The 26,250-nt window shown below is 35.0% G+C and overlaps 1 protein-coding gene across 2 annotated transcripts; it reads right to left on the bottom strand.

Annotated features, from left to right (window-relative positions):
• Positions 1-1,655: 1,655 nt before the first annotated feature.
• SEC62 (SEC62 preprotein translocation factor) lies at positions 1,656-26,250 on the bottom strand. Of its 2 annotated transcripts, none has more exons than XM_028100987.2 (8): positions 26,143-26,250; positions 18,691-18,799; positions 17,378-17,483; positions 12,558-12,762; positions 12,218-12,310; positions 9,697-9,757; positions 7,303-7,422; positions 1,656-3,546 (listed from the first exon to the last, which is right to left on the bottom strand). In XM_028100987.2, the coding sequence occupies exons 1-8, from the start codon at positions 26,176-26,178 to the stop codon at positions 3,080-3,082; spliced, it is 1,197 nt and encodes a 398-aa protein (XP_027956788.1). In that variant the 5' UTR covers positions 26,179-26,250; the 3' UTR covers positions 1,656-3,079. The 2 variants fall into 2 exon arrangements, with proteins under 2 accessions (XP_027956788.1, XP_027956789.1); XM_028100988.2 differs by lacking the exon at positions 26,143-26,250 and adding an exon at positions 26,015-26,121.

Here is a 26,250-nt window from a genome sequence, read left to right on the forward strand (position 1 = left end):
TCCCGGTGTTTTCATGGTCACCTGTGGAGTGAAAATTTTGACTTGCTCAATGCGTATGTTCCCACTTGAGGTTGAACAAAGTACTTCAGCTCTCATAAATGAGTATCCTTTGCTCTAGTTAGTGCCACGTTTTTTGCATTTTTGTCCTTTCTTTGGTGGTGATTTCCCTATTCAAAATGGCCCTCAGATGTAGTGCCGAAGGGTGTCTAATGTTCCTAACAGGTACAAGGCGGCGGTGACATCCCTCATGGAGAAAATAACATGCGTAAGATGAGCTTTAGTCAAGCGTGAAGTTACAGGGCTATTGACCATAAGTTCAATGTTAGTAAATCAACAAAACACAGACACCTGAAACAAGCTTACGTATTGATTAGTTGATAAAAATGTGACCAGAGGCTTGCAGAACAATAGCCCTGTATTTCCCCTAGGAGCAATGGTTCAGCATTAATTGTTAGTGGTGACTATAGAATCTAACTGCCACGAAGAACAACAATCAACTGTACTTGTTATTTTCCAGTTCCTAATAACGATTCGAAAAAGAAAAGTCAATTTACAAAAGACATGATTTTTCTATGTCGGCAACTAATTGGTACTTATAATGCAAAACCAAAGCGGGGGGAACATTAAAACCCATCACCACTGCATAATTTTGATGTGTTACATTAAAATTTATTAGTTTCTGAATAGTATTTGACTAAATCCAAATTATTTCAATTAAAGTTGTCTAGAAGGCCATATAGTTGGAAAATTAAAATTAGTGGGAGGGAAAAGTGAAAACAATCTAATACATTGACTTTAAGAACAATTACATATGCTTTATTCTTATTATCTGGACTCAGCTGGTTAATTCAATCCTTAGTTAGGCCAATTTATATTTACTCCACAATAAATCCTACATTATCCAAAAGCTTCATGCTTCTACTTACAGTAGCATAGAAAACTTGAATTCCTTAAAAAAAAAAAAAAATCACCATTTCATTGACTAATGTAAACAGTTCCTCCATGCTCTGGCCTAAAAATATTTAATGTTAGCCCACAAAGACTGCCAGCTATTCTTCTGGGGTGTCCTAACAGTGGCAGCCTTTTGATTTTTATAGTTGTTTAAAGTATACAACCTTTAATAGTAGAAGACACTGAGCTGAAATTTCTAACTCACTTTCTAACCATAGTAAGAATGATATTTTCCCCCAGGGACCACCAAATATATATAAAAATTTGTACTAAATTCTGTAAGAATCCACAAACATCAATGAGAAGCTGACTTTCTTGCCATGCTCCAGATGTCTTTAAGACTAGACATACTATATGTATTATAAGAGCTTTAGAATAAATATTGAGTGCCTGGGTATTACCATAGTAGTAAAAGTTAAGTCATTTTTTATTTTTGAAAGAACACTTTTGGTACCATTACCATACCCCAAAATAGGTATTAGTGCTACTGGTGATTAAGAAGCTCAGAAGCTATAATTATGCATACTCTTACTGTGCAAGTAAGCAGTAGAGCTCCGAAAATGTGAGGGGGAAAACACCCAGGCGCTTAAATCAATGAACATTTGCTAGGAGGAAACTTTTAAAATGACTGTTTGCAGCCTTGACAGAGTTGCATTAACATCAAATAGCCATATTTCTGTCCACTTACAAGGAATACTATAAAGAAGCAGTCAAGCCATGTTTAATAAAAGGTGTCAGTATACAGAAAATGTCTTTTTTCACAATTAGAAAAATTTAACATCTTTAGTCAAACACTAGATGGGAAACAGCCTAAAGAAAAAAAAGACCTACCCATAACACCTATCAACTACAAAGCAAAATGCTCTGTGACTGAAGGAAAATAATTTAATATTCATTATCATTTTATAAGAGAAGTCCAAGGAATGATATTATGCTCATAGGTAAACACAGATTTTTCCAAAAGATTTGTAACTAAGGTATGCAAGACATAAAATCAAACTGCAAAACTAGTTCAAAGCAATTAGAGTCCAATGGTTCTCTTATATTTTCTTTTATGTTCTTTATTTTAAATTGATATTTTAGAACAGTAAATTATCTTTCATAGCAGTGCCTCCTGGTCTGATAATATAGTACCTCCTTTCTGAATGTAGAGATTTAAGATAAATCAAAATGAACATTAAGGCGTACAAACAGCTACTTTAAGTCTGCTCTTATTTAATAAGGATCTTTTTAACTCATATTCAAATACATGGAATGTTGGCACAAAACTGAAGCTGCTGTAGAAAGATCACAGATGTTCTGTGGGTTACTGAAACTTCCATTTCTCTAAAAACATACCCTTACATGGTCTTAATTTTATAAATTTAAGTGTTGAGAAAATGTCTAAATAATAAGTAACAATTAAAATAAAATGTTTATTTGTAAATTATGTACAGAATACATTTTACTTTACGACAAGGAAATGGGAAGAAGAGCCATCGCCTTCCAACCAATACTGTTTCGCTTTCTCTGTTGGGAGATGACTTTTTCTGAGTCAGATGTACAAATCAGTTTGGATTTCCTAAGTTGGAAAAGGAGAATTTGTAGCTAAACTAAAAGTGCTGCTGTATTACTAGCTGGCTTGTTTCCACAAAATGCTTTTGAACCCTGCGAACTCAGAATCTTAGAAATTTCCTGGTATACTTTTATAATCAACCAAAGCTTAACTATCAAGAACAAGGAGTTTAAGCATTTCATTTTAAAGAAACTGTGAAATGGCTACATAACTATGCATAATCTGAAATGTTGGTGTTTCTCTTTTATCCCTTTTGATTAATCTAATAGTAAAAAGCCATACAACTATCAAAAATGCCATTAATCTATCATTGTGGAAAATGCATCTTTGATAACTATCAAAACGAGTAAGACCTACTTATTGTAAAATTATCAAATAGATACAACTTATAAATGGCTTTAGACTGTACCAATAATAATATTCTATGAAATGAAGGACTGAATATAATTGTTTGGATGTCAAATACATTTCAGCAAATGGATTTAAAGAATGCTACAAATGTGTACATTAGGATGATCAGCCAACATAGAAAATCCAACCTCTTGCACCTTATTTAGTCCCAAATTAGTCAGATTATGATTTTTCATGTGAAGATTTAGTTGTTTCTCCATCATTGTCTTCTTCTTCCTCCTCTTCACAATCCCCATCTGTTTGCTGTTCCAGTTCCTCTTTTGTGATCATTTCAAAATCATTCCCATTTCCACTACTGTGTTGGGATCGGTCATCTTCCCTCCTGTCACTGTCTGTGTCTGAATGCCGTTCTCCACCTGAGCCTTCTGTTCCATGATTCCCTGGTCCTACTTTACCCTCATCTTCCTTTTTCTCACTGTCTGACTTTTCCTCACTGTCGGACTTCTGTTGCTTTTTGGTTTCAGATTTCTCATCTTTCTTGAAATCTGCTTTTGGTCCTTTATATTCATGTGTGTACAGAGGCCTGAAGGAGTCGATGAAGCCCACGTCAGCAGTCAGGTTTGGCAAGAACCAAAAGTGGTGCCTTCCTCCAGTTATGAGCCAAATGATGAGAAACAGAATGCAACGAGCTGTAGGAAAAAAATGTCTCTAACTGAATAATTCAAGCATTGACTCAGATAGTGGGGAATATTTAATAAAAAACTGAAAAAAAATGCAGTTTATTATTTGCACATTACATGTACCTTGAATATAAACAATTAAATCCTGGCTAGTTTATAGCAGCAACCACAGTATCCTTGGTACAGAGCATTCTGCTCTGATCCTGAGGGCACACTTTGCTATGCCGTAGATCAATAAGCATAGCCTCAGTTGGACGTTTAAGTGTGCATGAGACCATGGTATAAGAAAAAGGAAATAAATGTAGTCAGGGAGGAAGGATATTTTAAGAAGCTCTTAAAAGGGAAAAAAACAAGGCTGCATCATGACTTTCCTGGACTCTAGGCACTTTTGCCTTTGTGAGGCAATTCCTCCATAAAAAAATATTAAAAATTATACTCTTTATGACCATATTGGTATAAATACAAATATGCATAGGTTCATTACTATATACATGTGTACATATTACTACTTCTGATTTTAAAAGAAATGAAAATACATTTCTACAGGGCCCTAAATATGTCATGGATCCAAGGCCACGTGCCTACTCAGCCTCAACGGTAAGTCTTCTAAGTAAAATTACATACTTCTGAACATACCTTTCCTTGCTACAATTTTGTTAACTAGTTATCTAATTTCTGCTTATTTAGGGACCATTCCTCTCCTAATATTAGGAAATAATAAAACGGCAGGGCCTGAGGTTACTCTCAAAACTCAAACTCAAAACTGTGGTTAGATAATGGAAGAATTTGAGAATTTTAAAGTTTATAGTAATGAGTTTTCACAATCACAAGCCTCAGTATTTCATATAGTTTTCTCTTAATTTACCAGTTGTACAGAGCTGTGTGATTTTTCCTGTTTTTGTTTTTTTTTAAGGTCATAATAATTATGTGAATGTTATGGACAAACAATTATGACAGATCTTGGTCTGTTTTGCTTTTCATTTTCTTCACAATTTTATCACCATTTTCATGTCAGGTCTGAAAAAAGCTCAGCTATCTGTGCCTCCTCCATTAGTCTGCTTGGGATAACTAAAAGGAAATGGTTATAACTGCCTTGACTTTTATGAAGTAGTAATTACTATTTTCACAAAGAAAATAAATATTCTAAAAGTCTGTACACACTGATATCTTTTGAGGTACAAACAGAAAAGGCAAATATGTTTGAAATTATGATTTAAGAATAAATTCCACTGATAAAAAGAAATAATGAATGTTTTTTAAGGAGGCCGCATATTTTTTTCTCCAAATAAAATTATGATACTATGATAGACGGTTGTAGGGTTATAAGACAGATGGTCCATAATTGGAAATCTCTTTTTTTTTCCATAATTGGAAATCTTGACTCAAATCCAAAAAAAAAAAAATACAGAAATGGCACAAATAAAACTTAAATTCTCCACATATATAAATTACGCACAGCAAAATTCTAACAGGTTTTATGTGGCATTAGATTACCAGGGGCAAACATGGAACAATCATGGGAAAACCACTGTGCATTTACTGCCATACTGCTCTTGTACTAAAAAGGACACATTTAGAAAACTGTCAAAGGCCTTATACATATTCAAAGGCACACCAAATATAATTTTGACCAATATATAGTATTTCACAGGATAATATAAAATAAATATCCAGTTTATAAGTGGGCTACAGATGAAAACTATTTGAAAGTATATTTGGACATGTATTGCATGGAGCACTGGGTATTATACGCAAACAATGAATCATGGAACACTACATCAAAAACTAATGATGTAACGTATGGTGACTAACATAATAAAATTAAAAAAAAAAGTATATTTGGAATTGCATTTTCTAACAGAAACAAAATGTTGGGTTTGTTTTATGGTTTAATTCACAAGATTATCAATGCACAATGCAGTTTTAAATTCATAGTATATTTAAAATGAAAAATGATAGAAAACACTACTAAAAATGGTATTTTTAAAGAGCAAAATGATATGATAACCATAAATTATTGTGAATACTAATTTAAATAAAAGATAAGTTAGTGGGTTAATTCTATTCAGTAGAGTTAAGTTTTCACTGAAGTTTTTCAAAGAGCTTCTAAATTTTCAGGGATTTGAGAGCCTGAAGATAACCAATCTATCTAATGTCAGATCAAAGTTTATAGCTTCTCATTCTTGATGCAGGTAGTATACTACCACTAGTTAGCTGCTTCACAATCTTAAATATAACTTCTTGGCCTACAAATGTGCTGTGTTATATGCAGAAGCATCAGGGGATTTCCTCAAGGTGACGAAGTTAGAGGAGGGAAAATATGAAAGGTGGGTGAAGAAAGCTTCACACAGTCAGAGATCACAGAGAGAAAAGGGAGGCCCATAAACATGATAAATTGAATGAAAATACTACATGAGCCACTGGGTCCAGGGATGGTGGCACTAACTCAGGACACCCTGATGTCCAGGGTAAATGGACATGCAGAGGAAAATTGCTTAGGAATAGATGAGTAATGCTTTATAATATAGGATATTCTATATCACAGAACCTCAGAATAACATGTGCTCAGCTCAGATAATCAGTCAAAGTACGTCCTCTAACAACAGATGTTAGGTCAATATTGTGATGTTGTTTTTTCTTTCTGTATAGGAAGTACTCTCTTACATCTTCGTGGAAGGTGGATTTGTCTTTTGGGGAAAATAATCAGAACTTAGTACCATATGCCAATATAAACGCTACATGGACCAAAGAATTATATATAGAAGTTTAAAAATCAATACACAACTTTAGATAAGCTGAGAAAAATTCCCATTTCTTTCTCAAAGTAAAAGTTAAATTAGACCTGCTCACCCTAAATGGGAAAATCTTCAAAGACTAGGATTTTAAGTAAAATAATATTTGTTGGTTTTTTTCACGGTTTAATATAACATACTCATTGTAAAAAATACAGACAAGTATAAAGAACAACTTTAAAAGTATTCACAACTGTCACCACTATTTATATTTAGGTGTATTTCCTTCCAGTCAAACCCTCCCTGGCATTATTTCCATTTCAAAAAAAAAACAAAAAACACTTCCTAATGAAACAGGCAAAAACTACTTCATTATCTTAATTTTATTGTTTGATTACTGGTGATGAGAGTTTTTCATGTATTTATTAATCATTTGTTTTTAATTTCCTCATTTGAAGTGAGTTATTTTTATATTGGTTTGTTTTTAGCTATAAAGACCTTATTCATCCAGAAATCTAAAAAAACATTACTTATGTTTTGATTTTTAAAAACCATTTGAAATGCATCTAGAATTTATTTTGGTATATGGGTGCAAAATTTTTCCCAAAATGGCAAATCAATTGTTTAGAATCATTTACTGAACACACACAGAGAACTTAAATATTTAATACAAGTTTCATTTGCCTTAAGTCAATGTATAAAAATGCTTTACTGAAAGTACTGCATCTCATAAATGATCAACCACTGTAAAAATATTAAAGTCTTTGTGGTGGCTAAACTTTAAAACAAATCTACATGCAGATTAAGAGACATTAAATACTTTTTCTTCACAATAGACCAAATTGAATCAGGTACATATTCTATTTCAAGCTTGAGTCACTTTTGGGATATGACCCAAAAAGTAGGTCCATATACTTCATTTGTTTATATTATAATAGTTTTGCTATTAAGCTTTACTTGAAGCTCCAGATTACAGTCCCAACTGCTTGGTATCTACCTTACTAAGGTCAAATTTACTAGTAACAATACTTACCAACAGCAAGAAGAAGAATGCTGGCTACAAAACAGCCTGCACCCACACTAAGGTAATAAACACCTACTCTCATTTCTGCTGGCCAAAGAGGGAAGAGGGTGGCTGCTATCACTGCAATCACTAGAACGAGAAATGACAAAGTTACATAGATAACTTTGAGATTAAAACTTTAAATGGCGTGGTTGCAATAACAGTGAGTATTTTCCTAGGGGGCACAAATGAAATATAAATATACTGAAACATAAAAAATTGCCATTTTTATAGGTAAAAAATGGTAAATTACTAGCCATTTCACATAGTTCAACTTAACATTTTAACTATTGCTTTTAGGTTAGGATTTTTTCTAGTACAAATTACATATGATTAGAAAAAAGTGTCTAAAAATGTGAAATTGTTAGTTCCTTAAATGATCGACTGCTACTGTTTTCAAGCAATGTCTGTCTTATTTTCTAAATATATATGCCTACTGAATAGGGGAGCTTAAAGAAACAATCACCAAACAACACTAACTAAAAAATGATTCCAAAGATCCCTCCCTCAGGGAGGGGTGAGTCTGCAGTGGAGCTTTGACATTTATAGACTGAAAAGCTCAGCAGGTGATTCTGATAGTTTTTTGGTAGCTGGGGAAACTGGATACAAACATCTCCAGTTTTTTTCCAAGTACCATGGGACCACATGGAATAATCAGAAGTCGCAAGTCTGGTTTTAGGTCTTGAGAGCAACAGAGACCAGGATTCAAATTCTAGTTCTATCATTTTTAAGCTAAGTAACCCTGGGCAAGTTATTTAACCCCTTCAAGGCTAAGTTACTTTATATTCAATATGTGCCTCTTCCTCTTTTTTAAAGGTTGTCATGAGGGTGAAATGAAACAATGCATGTAAAATATTCAGCGAAGTGACTAGTACATAGTAAGTGATCAACAGTTATTAGCAATTTGGGTAGTATTTAACGGAGTTATTTTGAATGGGATCCTATGCTATCTATATTGATCACGCTTATTATTTCACTGCTATTTTTTTCTCCTTGTTAAATACCCTCCTTCCCAGGCTCCCACCTTGAACTTATAGGAATAACACATACCCATGGCAAGAAAAACAATCCAAAGGTATAAAGTGAAGTCTTCATCCAATTATTGGTCTACCCCCAGAGATTACTACTATTATGTTTCTAATTTATACAGCCAGAGACTGCCTATGTATAATTAAAACTGGCTACATGGGATATTTTTTCTACAAAAATGAGCTTATATTCTTCTTACATTTATAATTTTTTTCATTTAACCTATTTTAGATATTTTTCCATAAGTATATCCTACCTAATTCTTAAAAGCTGCATGGTATTCTAGTGTGCAGTTGTGCTATAATTTATTTCACCATTCTCCTATGCAGGAACTTGAATTGTTTCCAGTTTTATTCTATTACAGACAACAGTGCAACAAACACCAAAGTACTGTACATTTGTGGAACTATGATTAGGGTAGTATACATAGGATATTCATAGGATAAATTTCTTGAAGTTTAATTGTTAAGTCAAAAGGTATAAAACTCCTAGTTTTATCTTAGTTTCTATAAAATTTAAAATTTAAAAGATAATTACTAATTACCCTAAATATAGTCTGAGGGACTTGGATTAGAGTATGTGTCAGTGAGGGGCGCCTGGGTGGCTCAGTTGGTTAGGCAGCTGCCTTTGGCTCAGTCACGATCCCAGGGTCCTGGGAGCTGCATGGAGCCCTGCACAGAGCCCTGCATGGGGACTCCCTGCTCCCTGGGGACCTGGGGAGTCTGTTTCTTGCTCTCCCTCTACCCACTCCCCCACCCTGGTCAAGTGCATGAGCTCTCTCTCAAATAAATAAAATCTTTAAAAAAAAAAAAAAGAAAAATGTGTCAATGAACATTTTTGAACAGATACTTTGTATAACTGTATTAAGAATAGTCATGGGATAAATTCCTAGAAGCGGCACAGCTGAGTTAGGGTCTGTGCATTCAAAATTTGAAAGACATCACCAAAATGTTCTCCATAAAAACTAAAACAATGGACATACAGTCAACTGTTAGAGAGTGTTGGACCTTCACTAAGACTCGGTACTATCAAACTTTGTAATCCTCTTAATCATGGTTGCTTTAGTGTATATTTATTATGTGTGATTACATTTTGTTCCTGATTATTGATCACTGTATTTTTTCTTCTGTGGGCTACCTTTACTATTTTTCTACAGGGTTGTTAATCTCTTAATTTTTGCTTTCATGTCTTGTAACTATTTTCCTCAGCTTATCATTTATCTTCTGACTTTATTTAAAGTATACCTCTTTTAAAGTAACTATTTTATGTTGAATATTTTTCTTTACGGCTTTTATATTTTTATTTTCCTTTCTAAATTTTAGAGATTGTACTTACCAAGAATTAATCCCATGACAAATGTTTTAAAGTGAACTGGGTCATAGATCCACACAAATACCTAGAAAAATCAAGAAACCCCAGTGCTTAAGGTTACATTAGAAAGTTAAGCTTAATTCTATATCCTCTACTACAGTTGCTTTCAACTTCTTAACATATAAGAACTACTTCCTAAGGTAAACAAATTCCTAAGACCCTTCCTTCAGTAGTAGGGTTTCTTTAGGTATTCATTTAGTTAGAAAATTATTTTCAAAATTATAACTTCTGTAATACACTTAAGTAAATTTCCACATACTTACATGAATTTAACAATTTGTTCATGTATGCCAACCATTACTTACTTTCAACCCAAAGACTATCAACTGTACAACTTTTTGTCCTTAATGTAATGGTGCAGTTGTGTTATAAGTAGAAGCAGTCTTGGCTAAGAGCACAGTTAAGATAGATCCAGCCAGGCCCTATCACAGATTCAGCAGCAATCAACTCTACCTTGTTGACTCCCATCAATGAAATGCAAAGAATCATTAATGAAGTTCATGCTTACTGAACATAAAGATTCTATGACTTTCTGCAATAATTACATTGCCTACTCCCTTGGGGAGGGTCTGTAGCCTGTAAGCTGGGAACCACTGCTTTAAAGCTTGGTTTACTTTTACATGAGAGAAGTTTACTTCATTTAGAACAATCAGAACTCTGCTCAATCCCCATCTAAAACTCCTAGTTTTATCTTAGTTTCTATAAATATCAGTGCTCTTCCATTTCCTGCTTTTATTTTGACCAGAGTTGTTACTGTCTTTTTGATTTGGTTCTACTTCTAACACAGGGGATTCCACTCCTCTTTTTTAACTGCACATTTCCCTGGAAATCAGATCCACAAACCTCACTTCGGCCAGTTAGCATTCTAAAAACCAAGATTTTAAAGACATTTCCCAGCTTTTAAAAGTTTGAAAACATGTTGCTTTCTTCAGAATAAAATATAGTCTTTTCAAGAATGCAAGCACCCCTGCTTTTGCTCAGGCTGTTTCCTTCACCTAACTGATCTGTAACTCCTTCCCAGGGTACCTGGTAATCTGCCAGTCGTCCTTCAAAGCTCAGCTCAAGTGTTCAAGGTCTCCAGACTCTCCTTATCCTGTCTTGATTAAACTTACTATTCTTAATGATGTTCTCAAATCATAACACTCACCACACTGTGATACAGTAATGTGTAAAAGCTTGTATCTTTGCTAGAGTATAAAGCACTTCCAAGAAAATAATTTATCTTATTTATCATGCTATTCCGAGCACCTATAAAAATGTCTTTGCATACAGCTAATGCTTGATGTTTAACTGAAGGTATTTGACCTTTCACACATTATGGAAGACCTCTGGTCTTCTACTACAGTGGTTCTTAACCAGGGGTTCACATCAGAATCACCCTGGAACATATTATACAACACACACACACACACACACACACACACACACACACACACACTCCATACTATAGATTCTCATCACACACACACACACACACACACACACACACACACACACACACACACACACACTCCATACTATAGATTCTCATGCAAGTATGTCTGGAATGAGCCAAGAGCACTTCTTTTCTGAAAAGCCTTCCCAGAATTTCAAACTCATAGCTCTAGGAACCACTACTTTATATATACTACCTTTATATTAAGTATAACAGAAGAAATAAGTCTTGAAATCCACAAGAACTCAATGGCCAGTATATAACTAATGTTTTTGTATTAGTTAAATGACTAAGCAATCTTCATGGAAGGCTACCATCACACAAATCTCCTATTACAAAAGAAATAAAAACAATTTCCTTGAGTAATGCATCAAGTAATGCTGAAAATTTTAGGCCCCTAGTGTGTCCGACTATAAGAGGCACAAAACTGTAGGTGTTCTCCATTAACCATTCTACCCATTTTTCTTTGATAGTAAAGGAAATACTGCATTTTAGCTGGGCAAATGACCACCAGTATAAAAAGCACATTTCTAAGACTTTACTGCAGGTAGGCCATGACCATGTGACTAGGTTTTGGCCACTGGAATCCACACAGAAATGCAACTGCTAGCTTCCTGGAAGATGTCCTTAAAGAGGAGGCATGTCCCTCATTTTCCTTTCCTCCTTTGGATGCAGCTATGAGCCTGGCAGTCATTTTGGACCATAAGGTAACCTTTACTAATTGCCTCAAACAGCTCCAACATAGAGCTGCCAGATCCGTACTATTTACCTTCAGACTTCACTGATGAGAGAGAAACAGCAGCTACTTTGTGTTAAGTCACTGTTATTTCAGATTTCCTATCACTCATAGACAGCTAAACCTAATTCTAATTTCCTTGTACATTTTTTGTAATTCTAAATTCAGAGAAATTACTGATTTTTTTTTTAAAGAGTAGTATCTACATAGTTAGATTTACCTAGAGTACTTCTTTTCTTAGTAAAGTTACCAAAGATAATTCTAAAAACTCCTATGGAAAACTGGATTTCTATTTATAAGCTAGATACTCTCACCTCATTTCCATCCAGAAAAACTTGATCATCATGTGGCTCAAGTTTGAATTTTTTCTTAGTTTCCTTCTTTTTGGGAGTTCCTGGAGTTTCCTCCTATTAAAACACAAGTTAGACCGAAGAAAAAAACACTTACAAAAAGCAAAAACCAGTAAGACATTCACATAGTCAAAGAAAGTTTCACTTTGAGACACAGAGATAAAAATTCTCAACCATGGTATTTATAAGAACCCTAATATAGTTATCTTTTAAGTGCTTGTTGCACAGCATTTCAAAAGTGCTCATATGCCAGTGATCGTATGTACATAATAATTTATTTTTACTTAAATGTAGTTGAAATCACCTTTTTGGGTTCTTCCTTTTCACCATCTTTTTTTTTTTCTTTTTCTTTTTTCGTCTTTTCATCCTTTAGGTTTTCTTTCCTGCTCTTTTTATCTTCTTCTTTTCCACTTTCGGCCTTTCCTTTCTCTTTTTCTTTTTTTATGTCTTTATCATACTTCATTTTCATTACTTTTAGTGCCCGGTGAAAAAACTGCTTCTTTAAAAGCCTATGGAAAAAAGGGTATGACATTCCGTTCCTTATCAACTATACAGATACAGACTGAAAAGAAAAAAACACCAAACCCAAATAAAATGAGCAAAGACTACACTGGTAACTCAAAAAAGAAATTACAACTAGTAAACCAATGGAAAAATAGTCAACTCCACCTCTAAAAAAAAAAAAAAAAAACCCTGTATTGCCAATGTGATTATATAAAATTTTTGTCAACCTAATTTTCATCATTTTTCAACTATATAATTTAGATATAACAAATTATAGGCTTGGAATTATCCTTATGAAACTTTTCTCTGAATTCATAAGAGTAAATCAAGATTCTGTTTTATTTAATGTTAAGTCTCAAATTCAAGAGCAGACTCTTAATAAGAAAGGGGAAATTCAACAGTTTAAGAAATGTTAGATTAAAAATGCACCCATGATTTGACTGACCTAAATCATGTCTTCAGCTGTCTTTCTTGATGTTCCCTCACTTCCTTCAAGTCTTCCCTCAAATGTTACCTTCTCAACTAGACCTATCCTGTTTAAAATCACAAACCCACCCCAGCCCTCCCTCGTTTCCTCTTATCCTATCCATAGCATTTATCTTCTAACTTAACATACAATTTATGTCTGTCTGTCCCCTTCACTAGACTATGAACTACTTAGAGGAGATCTTTGCTTTATTCATTTCTTTATCTGATAAACTTAGAAGACCCAAAATTAAGTCAATCTAGGTGGTAGTTCCTTTCTAACCTCATAATCCTACTCAAGAAACTGGGTTGCCCTTTCCTTTGTTACCTAAAAGCCATCCTTTCAAATCTTATGTTCCAATTTCAGAGTTCTTGGTTTGTTCCTTCATTCCTTCCTTGATAATGTACAACTACCAAAACATAACCTATAAGCTAGGTCTTATTGCCACTGTTTGTGCCTGTTGACTAGCCACCTTTCTACCTCCACTAATACTTGCTCCAGCACATCATACCACTTGTTAAGTTTATGCTTCCTTCCTGCCCAGTGACCACTTATTTCTGGTCATTATGCTGTGCCCTCTGAGGCATCTGTGTTTTCAACGGCCTGGTTGGGCTTTATTCTGCTACCCAATTAGGTCCACCCCATGAACATCTCCACAAAACTAACTTTTAGGTCTTCTCATTTGGACTTCTACTTGTTCAGAAGATCTATATAGCATAAAATTGTGCAACTGTCTGAAACGCCCCAAAGACTCTACCATTAGTACCTATCACCCAGGTGCAATTGACCCTTGAACAACACAGGTTTGAACCACGCACATCCATTTACACATGGTTTGTTTTTTGATAGATACAGTTTGCACTGTAAACGCATTTCTCTTTCCCATGATTTCCTCTTTTTTTTAAAGATTTTATTTATTTACTTGACAGAGAGAGACAAAGCAAGAGAAGGAACACAAGCAGGGGGAGTGGGAGAGGGAGAAGCAGGCTTCCTGCTGAGCAGGGAGCCCAATGTGGGGCTCGATCCCAGGAACCCGGGATCATGACCTGAGCCGGAGGCAGATGCTTAACCGACTGAGCCACCCAGGTGCCCCCCCATGTTTTCCTTAATAACATTTTCTTTTCTCTAGCTTACTTTAAGAATACAGCATATAACACATGTAACATACAAAATATGTGTTAGTCAACCGTTTGTGTTATCGGTAAGGCTTCCGGTCAACAGTAGGCTATTAGTAGTTAAGTTCTGGAGAAGTTGAAAATATGGATTTTTGACTGTGTGGGGTTGACATGTTCAAGGGTCAACTGCAGACTATTAACCAGTCAAACTGGTATTGAAAAGTTCACATTCAGGGTGCCTGGGTGGGCTCAGATGGTTAAGCATCTGCCTTCGGCTCAGGTCATGATCCCAGGGTCCTGGGATCGAGTCCCGCATCGGGCTCCCTGCTCCTTGGGAGCCTGCCTCTCCCTCTGCCTCTCTCTCTCTCTTTCATGAATAAATAAATAAAATCTTAAAAAAAAAAAAAAGAAAGAAAAGTTCACATTCAGGTACATGAGTTCAAATACCAGGTCTACCACTTAACTACTGTGTGGGTTTGAGTAAATTACTTAATTTAGTAATATTCCTAAAATGGGGTATCTACCTCACAGGAGTTTCTAGGACTAAATGAGAAGCACACAGATTGTTTATAGCATGGGGCCTGGAATATATGTACTCAAAGTTAGCTTTTATTATTGCTATAGCAAAATCTTAATTTTAATAGTTATGGAATACACACACACACACACACACACACACACACTTTGGTTTCATATTATTACATTACAGCATCAATCTATTCAGTAATAAGTAAAATTATTGACTTATTCCTTGATAGGTCTTTAGAGAATGCCTAATTCAACTCAATCTATGGCTGGAAAAGTGAGATGATATTTACTATTGTAATAAAATCAGTGTCTCCATTTACTTAACACATCATATAGTCCAAATCACTCAACAAAGCTCTTATTTTCACAGAACTACTTCCTTCTCCCAATATGTTCTGTCCCCTTTGCCAGGATTGACTGTCCTTTCTCCCACTGTTTCCTGAGTAATCACCTATTTATGTTTCAAAATTTGATTCAACATTTTCCCTGTGAAGCCATTCTTGAAGTTTTCTCATCCCTGTCCTCCTTACAGAACGCAATGCACTGTAATTAGTCCTAACTCTTCTCTAATAGGCTAGAATATGTACTTTAGAGATGGGGACCAAGTCACAGTCATCTTTGTATTCTTGGGGCCTGGAATACCATAGATATTTGATAAATGTTAACAAATGGATTATTAAAAGCATCTTGTACAAAGTTATTAAATTTCTTATAGTTTTCCTCACCTTTTTTTTTTTCAGGTTTTATTAAACATTTATTGAAGCCAGACATGTGTTTAAGACTTTCACCCATGTGGCAATGGTGAAGTTTTATTAAGTGGTATATGAATGAGAGTGAGAAGGACATTACTGGACTAGTGGGTTGGAGATGCAAAGTCACATGGAGTTAGATAGAATGGTGCTACATCAAAGGTTCATACTCAAATCAGGCCATAAGAGGCACAGAGCATATTAGAAAAGGCTGCTTTGTGTACCATCCTACACTTTCCTGTTTTCTTTTGTTTTTCTTCAGACTCCCTGAAGTCCACTTATCAGCTTCATAAAATGAGACTAGACAAATGTCCCTTCCTGGTTTTGTTTGTAGTCAGGCTGGAACCCAGGAGGGCTGGCCATGCTTGTTATCAGAAGTGGCTCTGAAGAATTTGGGTGGTGATGTTTCTCTATTTTAGTGCAGAAAGGACACAAACAACCTGACATGAATGGGAATAACATATACAACGAAAACTGAGTGTATCTCTAGGTCTTTAGGGCTTTTCATAGAACACCGTATGAAGGTTCCTAAAATGACAAGAGATGTGGGTTAATAGTGGCTGCTCTGTCTGGGTTCACAAATTTACTATTCAAATAGTATTCACAGACAAATCCTTCATCTTAATTTTTGTTTCATTAAATGCATTCTCATTTTGTTGGAGGAGATAGTATACCACAGTGGTTAAGAGCATGGACTAGGGAGTTTGAGTGCTGGATTTAGAATTCTGGCTCTACCACTTACTAGACCTTGGGTAAATTACCTAACTTCTCTGTTTTTGCATGTATAGCATCTCTTAATTTTCACACCATATATACAAAATAAATCTATTTTGAGGCAGGCAGGGAAATTTGCACTTTGGAGTTCTACATAAATGGCTGTAGAGAAAAATGCCAGCTATACCACTGTTAGCTCATTTCTGCCCCAACAGTGAAACTTCCATTGTTTTTGAAAGGTCCAATAGTGACTTTAGTTTTTGGCAACTAAGAATTTTAAGAAATATTTGATAATTCTTTAACTTCACAGTTTTAAAACCAGGTTGTGAAACAGTGGTTTTTAAATGGGTCTCATCTGGCTGATACTTTAGATGCCATTAAACAATACATTAGTAAATACTTCGTGTATCTCACTACCAAGGCTATAAAATAATTTGAAACGTTAAATTCCTACTGATTATAAACTTCAGTTTTGATGTTTCCCAAACTACTGATTATGAAAAACATGGACCTGTTGCTGAACTATCGATACTTCACCACACAATCAAGAAAAGGCAGATGTTGTAGTTGCCTTGATTTTACCAGGAAAACATGAGCAATCACTGAACAAAATAAGGAAGAGTACCTGACGAATAACCCCGTGTAGGCACAAAAATAACCAACCAACCAACCGAGGGATAACAGGTCTATTAGGAATCCCTGCCAAAGTTCTGGAAAAGACTCCCTAGCCATTTGCCCTAGAAAAAATTTTTTGGTTACTTTTGGCACTGGTATATGATTTTTATTGCTGATCTTTCAGTTCAGTCAGCCTGACAAATGTACAAACGTAATAGAACACAAATTAAAATTATGAAAATATCATATCTAACACCAAATAAATGCCATTTCCAGAGGTACTGAAAAAATCCAGGTTGCATGTAAAAGTTCTATTTGAGCTATGTTGTAATATCACTAGATTTAATAATAAAAATGGTAAGGAGCTTCCGGACTATGGCGAGTATTTTGATATTACTACTTATGTTATCCATCACTAAGAAATAAACACTACCTGTTGCAGTAGTCAACCACAGACTCCCTTGTTGTAAATAAAGCTTCCTCTCCTTTCTTGGCCTTTGCCCACTTTGAATCCAAAAGGCAATCCACTGCTTTTGAAGCTGAAGAAGAAATTTGTCATTTTAAATTTAGTATACATGGGAATTTATGTGTCTAAATAATAATTTAGAAGACAAATATCAACATTCTGGCACCAGAACATAAAACCAAATCCAGAGGAAATTGAGTTGGACATGATCACGATAAATAAACAGTTCCTCAAAACCTCAATTTATGAAACACAGCAATAAGGGTCTTTTTAAAGTAATGCTGGGAAATAACTGACATTCAAAAATATTAAAACTTTATGGGAAAATGTTCTAAACAAAAAAATTTAAAATAAATATGAGTATCACTCTTAATCAAATAATCACAAATGTAGGCTAAACAAACCAAAAATCTTCTTCTCCCATGGTAATGGAAATTCTGTTATCAAGCTTTACTGTTACCGACTGAGAAATAAGCTCTGTGAAAAATCTACTGCTACCACTAGAAGAAGCTAAATATATCAGATCAGAAGAGAATAGCATTTATTTTTACTTTTAATCAACATCAAAATCATTAATCGTAACACTAAAGAAAGGGAAGATAACGAAATTTCTTCTCTTTAATGGCAATTCAATCTTAATCAATGAGACAGGCAAACTCAACCATTTAGTGGTTAGTGGTTGAGTTATGCGGTTATACTGTAGATGACATTAGCTTATAGTCATGTTCTTTGGATTATGTGAAAAACCAAAGCTCCTACATTAGTTCCAACAAACTTGTTTCACACTGAATTCTACTCCAGAGTTTTAAAGAAAGATTATTTTCAAGTACATATACTATCTGAACAAAAGGTAGTATTAATACTGAAAATAAATCTTATTTTTAAAATTTGCAACAAATGGTATTACAAAGCACTTTCTTTTACCTTTTTTTTTTAAGAGGGAGAGAGCAGGGGAGAGGCAGAGGGAGAGGGAAAGAATCTTTAGCAGGCTCCATGTCCAGTGAGGAGCCTATGCAGGGGTCAATCTCACAACCCTGAGATCATGAACTGAGCTCAATGAAGAGTTGGACAGTTAACCGACTGAGCCACCCAGGTGCCCCTTTTATCTTTTGCTATTGACATTTCCAATCATAAAAGGAAAGAACAGAATAATCAATTGCCATATGCCCATCACCCAGCTTCATCAAGCATACTTGGAATGCACTTTTAAAACATCTACAAAACTGAAATTATCTTCATAAAATATGTACACTAGTATCATTTTACTGATATAATCCTACCAATAAAATAATCAACTCGGTGCCCCATCATATTGGTGGACTTTGTTGGACAGTTGAATCGAAGATACTTGGCTACAGCCTTCTCTTCTTTAGATGGTTCACCAACTTCCTGCGAAATAAGAATATTAATTTAATATAATCATTTACTTCACAAATTCACACACTGAATTTACAGATGTGTTTGGCAAATCTTTTAAAGTGAAGTATAACCCTTTCTTTCAAGCTTTCTATGGAGCAGACCTCGTAATGTATACAAAAGACAGAATAGAGATTTTTTTAAAATTACACGTTTTTTAAAATACATGTTGATAGGGTCAAAACCTGCCTCTTTGCCTCAGCTACAAGGCATTTATTTATTTTGAGTTGTTTTTCCAGTATGGTAACTACTTTGAACTTCACTCTTGCCTGATCTCTTTATAAGTCACCTTCACTCTTGCCTGATCTCTTTATAAGTCACAAAGCAATAATTTAAAAGATTAAGAGGTTGCCAATAGTGAGTGCCCAAATGTCAAAGTAGAAACAGGTGCCATAAATAAGTATTAAATAATAGTCAAAGCTATAAACCCTGAACAATGGACAAAAGACTGTAGGGGGAATTCTCAGATTAACCAAAGAGAGCTGTCTCAGTGTGGGAGCCTTAAGACTATTTGAGATTCTTTTCTCACCTTGTCTTTCTTCTTTTCTTCCCTAGTAGGGGTGAAAAAAAATAAAAATGCAATAAACAGATAAATTATAATCTAATTTAACTCATTAATGAAGTACACAAAGACTTTGGAAAGGCTGCTTTAATCCTTCCCTGTTCGCTTTCTTCCATTCCTTTCTCCAAATTTTCTATTACTTTCTTCATTGTTTATCATTTCCTATCTTCTTTTTATTTCCTTACATTCTGAACTACTCCTTTAATTTGACAATTCCTCCTGTGTACTTATTCTCACCATCCATATACTGAAGAAAATGAAGGCAGTCTACAGAAAAAGAAGGCAGTCTACATTTGTATACATCTTCAACTTGTATAAGTTGTCTTATTGCTATAAGCCACCATAACAAAAGTACTGTCTTTAATTTCATGTTTAAGCATGATACATACTCAAGCACTATTTCCAGCATATATTATCTAAATGTGAATGATTTCAGGAAGGTCTGTTTCTTAACTAAACGAAGTGCCAAATATTAGTAAAGAATTATCTGCCGAGAATCTAGGATGCTGAAAACAATTAATGCTACTAAAGACAGTTATGTTTTAGACAAGACATTCTAGTAACACAAAATAGAAAAAATGATCTACTCAAATCATGTCTTTATGTCAGTTTTCCTACAAATTTTAGATAAGTCTGAATGCAGTTATGTTTGATGAAAATGAGGAAACAAAAAACCAAGATTCCAGCTTCAATTTTATCCTGAAAAGGACTAATTTGTTGAAGTGAAAGCCTGTGCTTTGGTTGTTAAATCACCTGGTAGCTACTTCTATTTCTTCCTCTGCATTTTCCAACTCCTCTACTTCCAATTGCCCAATTAATAGTGCATATTCTTATACTCTGCTAGTAACCCATTTGTGGGTTATATGTGGCAATAAAAATTAAAAACTCAAACCATTCAATCCAAATGAAGACTACGGTAAAAACCAACTATCTGTGTGAATAAAAAGCCTTTAGTTTTATATAAAAAATATGTATCACAGAAAAATCTTAAAAATTTACAAGTTCAAAATTAACACTATTAACAAAATTAATTAACAAAATGTAACACTCCAAGTTCACTAACAGCTACAAGGTTCATAATGATTTGGAGCTTAGCCACAAAATACTTTCTGACAAACTAAAGGGTGAAAAGTCTGTATTTCAATTTTTTGAAATCACACTAAAATATACTGATATGTATTAATATATGTTAAATGGTAGTATTTAATTGTGCTTGTATAATACAATGCATTTCTAGGAGGCTCATATATTAGTAAATAATATCCCATATATTCATGGTACAGCCAAAAAAGTAATACTATAAATAGTTGAAAATAATGCGATACTATAAATTAGCTTATGGAAACAATTCTATTTTATAATCACACCCACATATGCTCAATTTGTTTCTCATTTGATACATCTGTTGTCAATTTAAAGTTTTATGTAATTAATAAGTTGTTACTGGGATATGCTTGATTGAAAATGACCATGTGACATAAGTCTAAATAAACATGAATTGTTCAAATACATACTTACTATGTGTATACCTTAGAATACCTTTAGGTGTTTCAGTTAATACCAAAATTTGTAAGGTGTGATACCTATACTCTATTACAACTATCCAAAATAGCAATTGTTATTTTCCAGAAACATATCATACATATTTTCCAAGCACATCAACTTTAGATATGACAAGTTTATACTCATACTAGCAAACTATTTACTAGAGAGAGGTATAAATATACTAATCTAATGATTTTTTGACAGAAGCATCACATGTAAAATCTGATACAAGGATACACAAGAACTGCAAAAGTTCATTCTATTATTATACAGTAGGGAATCTGATTCTACATGAATCCACAACACTTTTAAACCTCATTTTAACAATTAACTTCAAGTTCACCGAACTCTTCAAACAACCTCAAGATAGACTCAAGTAATCTATTTTTATTCCTTTCCCCTCCTTGGTAAAGGTACTACTAAGTAACAATGAACAGAGGAGACCCACAAAACAGGGACTTAGATAATCTTTCCCAAGTAGACACAGTTACTTATACATTGATACTTTTTTAAAGTATCAATAACTTCCTCTGAAAATGACAAGAAAAGTAATGAAGTCTATCAAGATATTGGTATAACAGAACTGATAACCTTCCTCGATCCTTAATAAGTTTCTATTTTCTTTTGTGAATTATGAAATGTTGATTATATCACATATAAGTTATACATATTGTAGAATGCCTCTAGGTGAAAAGTGTAGAATTTGTGCCATCTGCTGGGGCTCTGAAGACAGAAAGAAAGATTGCTATAAAAGACTACCAAGAGAACATGACCGTGGGAAGCTGGTTAGATAGAAGATCTTGCCATGGAGTCTTCACTCTCACTGCTCCCCTGCTGCAGCCTAAAGAGTATAAAACAGTCTTATCCTCTTCCTGTTTATAGACTATAGAACTTCCCTTCTTTGTTCCCTTTTGATGTGAACAAATCTTCAGAATATTTTCATAACTTTTCTAGAAACCTTCTAACAAGAAGTGAAGGCCTTTGGGGATAGCATCAACCAGTAATAAAGAGAAGCCAGCTCATCAACCCTCAAATGAAAAGAACTTCATAGCTCAATCAGTGAGCTCAAATGTCTTAGAAAGAGAAAGCAAAGAAAGAGCCAATAGGTTTTGAGGCTGGACTGCTATCTTTGCACCCAAATACCAAAATGCTGGCTGTTGCAACTCACAGTCCAAAATTATGTAAGTTGAAAGTTTGGTTAGAACATTCTTTTTAAGTTCCTTAACAAGTACTATTTTTCACTTTAGATCAAGATGCAAATACAATAATGAAATAGGGGTGTTACCATTTTTAACTATATATTATTCTAGCCAGTACCTATGATAACCTTTTTGGGAAAAAATATTAGATCAAGAGTCAATAAGTCAGTCTTCAATCTTACAGAATTTTTTAAATTGCTATATTCAATAGAAATAAGCTTGATTTCTCAAGTGAAGTAAGCAAAAAAGAAAAAGATTAGTTCACAAATCATAAATTTGTATCTTCATACAAGCAGTGTAAAATATTTGTGAAATGCAAATAGATTAACAGAGTAAAATCTGAAAGTTGGAGGGGACCTTAGATAAATCATTTGCTTAAAGTCACACAGCATATTACTAATAAAGCTTTTCAAGAGTCTCTGTATCTTGACTATGACAGTGCCCTTCTGTAAATACCCCACTGTTTCACTCCTCTTGCAAGCCCTTCATTAAGCCTCTGGGGGAGTTTTCAGACTTAGGATTGGCTTCTTGGGTTCCTTCTATTTTCTTCAGAAGGTCTCAGAGAGTCAGACTGTATGGTCACAAACTTTCTCTTTTCTTCCCTTTTCTGAAATTAAGCATCAAGGCCCAGGATATGTCAGGGTTTTACTGCCAGGCAGACAGATGGGTGCAATAAAATTAACTGAGATGAAGATTATAAAAGTTCTAAGAATTAGTAAGCCATTTAAATGTCCCAAAACTCAACTGAATACACGTAAGCAGAATACTAAATGGGATGTTTCTCTCTTTAGCAGGGACAAGTTATGTTAAATCTTTGTTATATAATTTAATATAAAAATTTTAGGATTAAAGCATTTCGGAACAATTTATTTTTATTTTATCACTGGGGAGGTGGAAAGAACACTCAACTGGGAATTAGAAGACTTGGTCTAAGTCTGGTTTTACTACCTTGACAAATGACCCTGGATCAAATCACATAACCTCAATGAACCTTAGTTTATCTATAAAATGATGGTGACATATTAGATCAGTAAGTTTTATACCTAGTAAACTTTTAGATGTTGGTCCTAAAAATAGCTTAAAGGACCATGAGGTATGGGATGATGGTAGTGGGGTACTGAGGTGACAGGGCTTTGGGCCCATCATCCTGCTTTTACATAAGAACTGCATTTGTGCAAAAGGATTCTAAACAAATTCTATTATCTGAAAATCCTCAACTCTAAAATTTCATGATACCAGCATTCCAAACCAGTAAGCACTTTGTTAGCCAACAAGCACATACTGTATACTCTTAAAAACTTACATAATTCATTTCTTAAATCTTAAAATTATTTATTTTCAAACGGTCCATTAATTTGATTGACATCATTCTCATTTGAGAATCTCATTCATTAAAATTTCCTATTATAACGTTAATAAACATGTAGCACACTTCCAGTTTTCAGCGATCAGTAAAGTGAATCCAAGAAGAAAATGTGACAAAATAGTCCCCTTTCTTCCAACTTTGATGGGATATCAGAATCTGAAATTATGTAACACTAGAAAAAGCAAATAAATTAGCTACTTTTCCAAACCCTGAAATTGTATCAATCATTTCTCCCAATGTACAAATTACAATTCAAGGTCACTTGAACCTATTAAACATAAAAATCTTTTCTAAACATGAAACATCAAGTAACAAACAACAGGAAATTCAGTTGATATTACAGACATTTTTCCAAAAGTCTTATAATAGAATCTCTTCTGTAACTTAAACTCTGAACTTTGTCATTACATTTGATCTTTTTGTCTAAAGTGATGCCAATATTATAGTTTCTGATTTGGGGCGGGGTGGGTGGAGAGAAACCCAAGGATGTTATATTTTACATTTTTATTAATTTGTTAAACACTGCATAGTAGTACTCCAAGTAGCACTCCCAAGATCTCCACAACATTCTAGCGCAGCTATGTATAAACTTCCAGGATGGAAAAAAAATAAATGTTATATATTTTCATTTAGCAATATGTCAAGCTGATTTTTAACAATAAGATCCTCACATATTTATCTGCTCCTCAAATAAACAATATTAGGTAAATAGCTATACTTTATGGAACTCACAACCCAATGGTTTATTTACTGAATAGATAGCTGTTAATCTTTCTTCAGCATATCAGAGTGGTTAACAAAAGCCAAAACAAACTATCCTAAATCCTTCCTCCTTTTGGAGAAGAGAAAGGAAGGAGTTATATGCCAAACACTCTTTTACTAACTTCTACAACCTTTAATAACAAATCACTGACTCACCTATTTTTCACAATAACTCTACAACCCTTTTTTGAGGTACATATCCTTCCTTAAAATTTGTAAATTGAGGTAAAAAGTTAAGTAATTTGCCCAAAGTTACACAACTAATAATTAGTGAAACTAGGGCACAAACAGGCAGCCTGGCCCAAGTTTTAGCTCCCTGCCACTGCTACTACCACACAGCTTCTTAACCTACCTTACTGTTTAATATAAGATCAAAACTGAAAAAAGAGCAGCTATTCAAAAGTGAGTAAGGATCACCTTTACAACAATGTTAAATGAAAGTTGAAATATACAAATAATGTGTATTAAAGGGCATAACATGTACTATATGCATAAATTTAAGTAATTACAAATCTGACCAACTTCAATACAAATTCTAATGAAAGTATTATATATCCACACCCAAGCAATAATCCTAAATTCTGAAACTAGGAATAGTACAATTAAAAACTTCTTCCATAATAACCCTGGTTTGATGACCTGTTGGAACTTGGGGGAATTTGTCCCTTTTGACTGTCTTCTGTACTCTCTGTTAGGAACTACATTCTTATTTCTGCTCAATTCCAAAATTCCAAATTTACTGATCACTGGCATCTTTTTTTTCTTAGTACTTCATAGTTTTCCAGAGAATTTTAACGTGCATGGCTCAAATCACCTGTATAGGCCAATTAAGTGACAGTTTTTTTGTTTTTTTAATGGAGGAGTAAAACACTAAATAGAAAAAGTCATTCTAATCAATGAAATACTAAGAAACAGAAAGTGTAACAATTTGATTAGTATATTAACAAATTACATTTTATCAATTTATGATGACATACGAAGGTTTCTAGGCAGATAAAATAAGACAACTGACTAATAAAAAACATCCTGAGTCTAAGAAGTTCCACTATTTAATCCTCTTGGCAAAAAGCTAGAACAACAGGGGGAAAACTGCAGGGAAGAAATGCACAGATAACATATATGTGGAACAAGGGAGGGATGTTATGTAGGTTATGAGGCTAACACACTAGCATGTGAAAGGTTTCTGGGCACGACCAGGTAGTTGCCAAGTACCAACGAGGTTGTGTTTATTTACACTATGTCGCCTGAAAGAGGCGGAAAGCTTCGATTGGGCTATTAAGTTAATAACATTGAGGAGAAAGGAGGGTATACGCAACCGAACATCTGGATAGGCATACCGTCGACCGGGCCCCCGGGGCAGCTGACCGAACCCAGATTACTCCCTCTCCTACGTTCCTCCTATTTATTTGCGCACAAAGAACCGGCTGCTTTAGGTCAACCAGTCCCCCACCTCCTTCTACCCTAATTACCATGGCCTTAATTTCGGGATAACTAAGGCGAGAGGATGAGGCAGAAAAGGGAGGGGAGGAACCCGGGGAGGTCGGTGTCTGAGCTCGGGAGGAGGCCAACCTCCCAGCCCAGGCCTGGGGCCGGAGCAGTCACAGAAACCCTACGCTGGCAGCCGCGCCTCCGCGGCCGATTCCAAGCGGCGCCTTTTGCTTTCCGCCGCTGCCCCACCACGTCCGCCTCGCTCTCCACCGTCGCCAAACACCGCCCCCCCCTCACCAGGCCCCTCACAACGACGCAGCCCGCACCCGGAGACCTCGCAGCGGAACGCCAGCTTGTCTCGCCCTCGGTTTCGCTCGCCCTTCCGAGGGCTTCCCTCGCTTCTTCTACTGCCGAGCGCCCTGAAGTCCCCTACCCCAGGGCTCGCCTTTACTACCTGGATCCGCTTCTTGTGTCGCCTGCGTTCCGCCATGTTGGCCGCTCCGCCCGGTTCCCTCTGACGTGGAGCGAGGAGGGGGGCGGTGGAAACCTCGCGAGAGCGCGC

This window comes from Eumetopias jubatus, unplaced genomic scaffold, assembly GCF_037043125.1.
Source record: "Eumetopias jubatus isolate StellerSeaLion01/CBP00866 unplaced genomic scaffold, mEumJub1_p1.0 scaffold_1, whole genome shotgun sequence".
Taxonomy (NCBI): domain Eukaryota; kingdom Metazoa; phylum Chordata; class Mammalia; order Carnivora; family Otariidae; genus Eumetopias; species Eumetopias jubatus.

Excerpts from the sequence above, each read along its gene's own strand:
- SEC62 (XM_028100987.2), bottom strand. The coding sequence starts at position 26,178 with ATGGCGGAACGCAGGCGACACAAGAAGCGGATCCAG. Across the intron at positions 9,758-12,217 it reads TTTTTCTGGATGGAAATGAG|GTATTTGTGTGGATCTATGA; the intron begins GTGAGAGTATCT and ends TGATTTTTCTAG. Across the intron at positions 7,423-9,696 it reads TGTCATGGGATTAATTCTTG|TGATTGCAGTGATAGCAGCC; the intron begins GTAAGTACAATC and ends TTCTCGTTCTAG.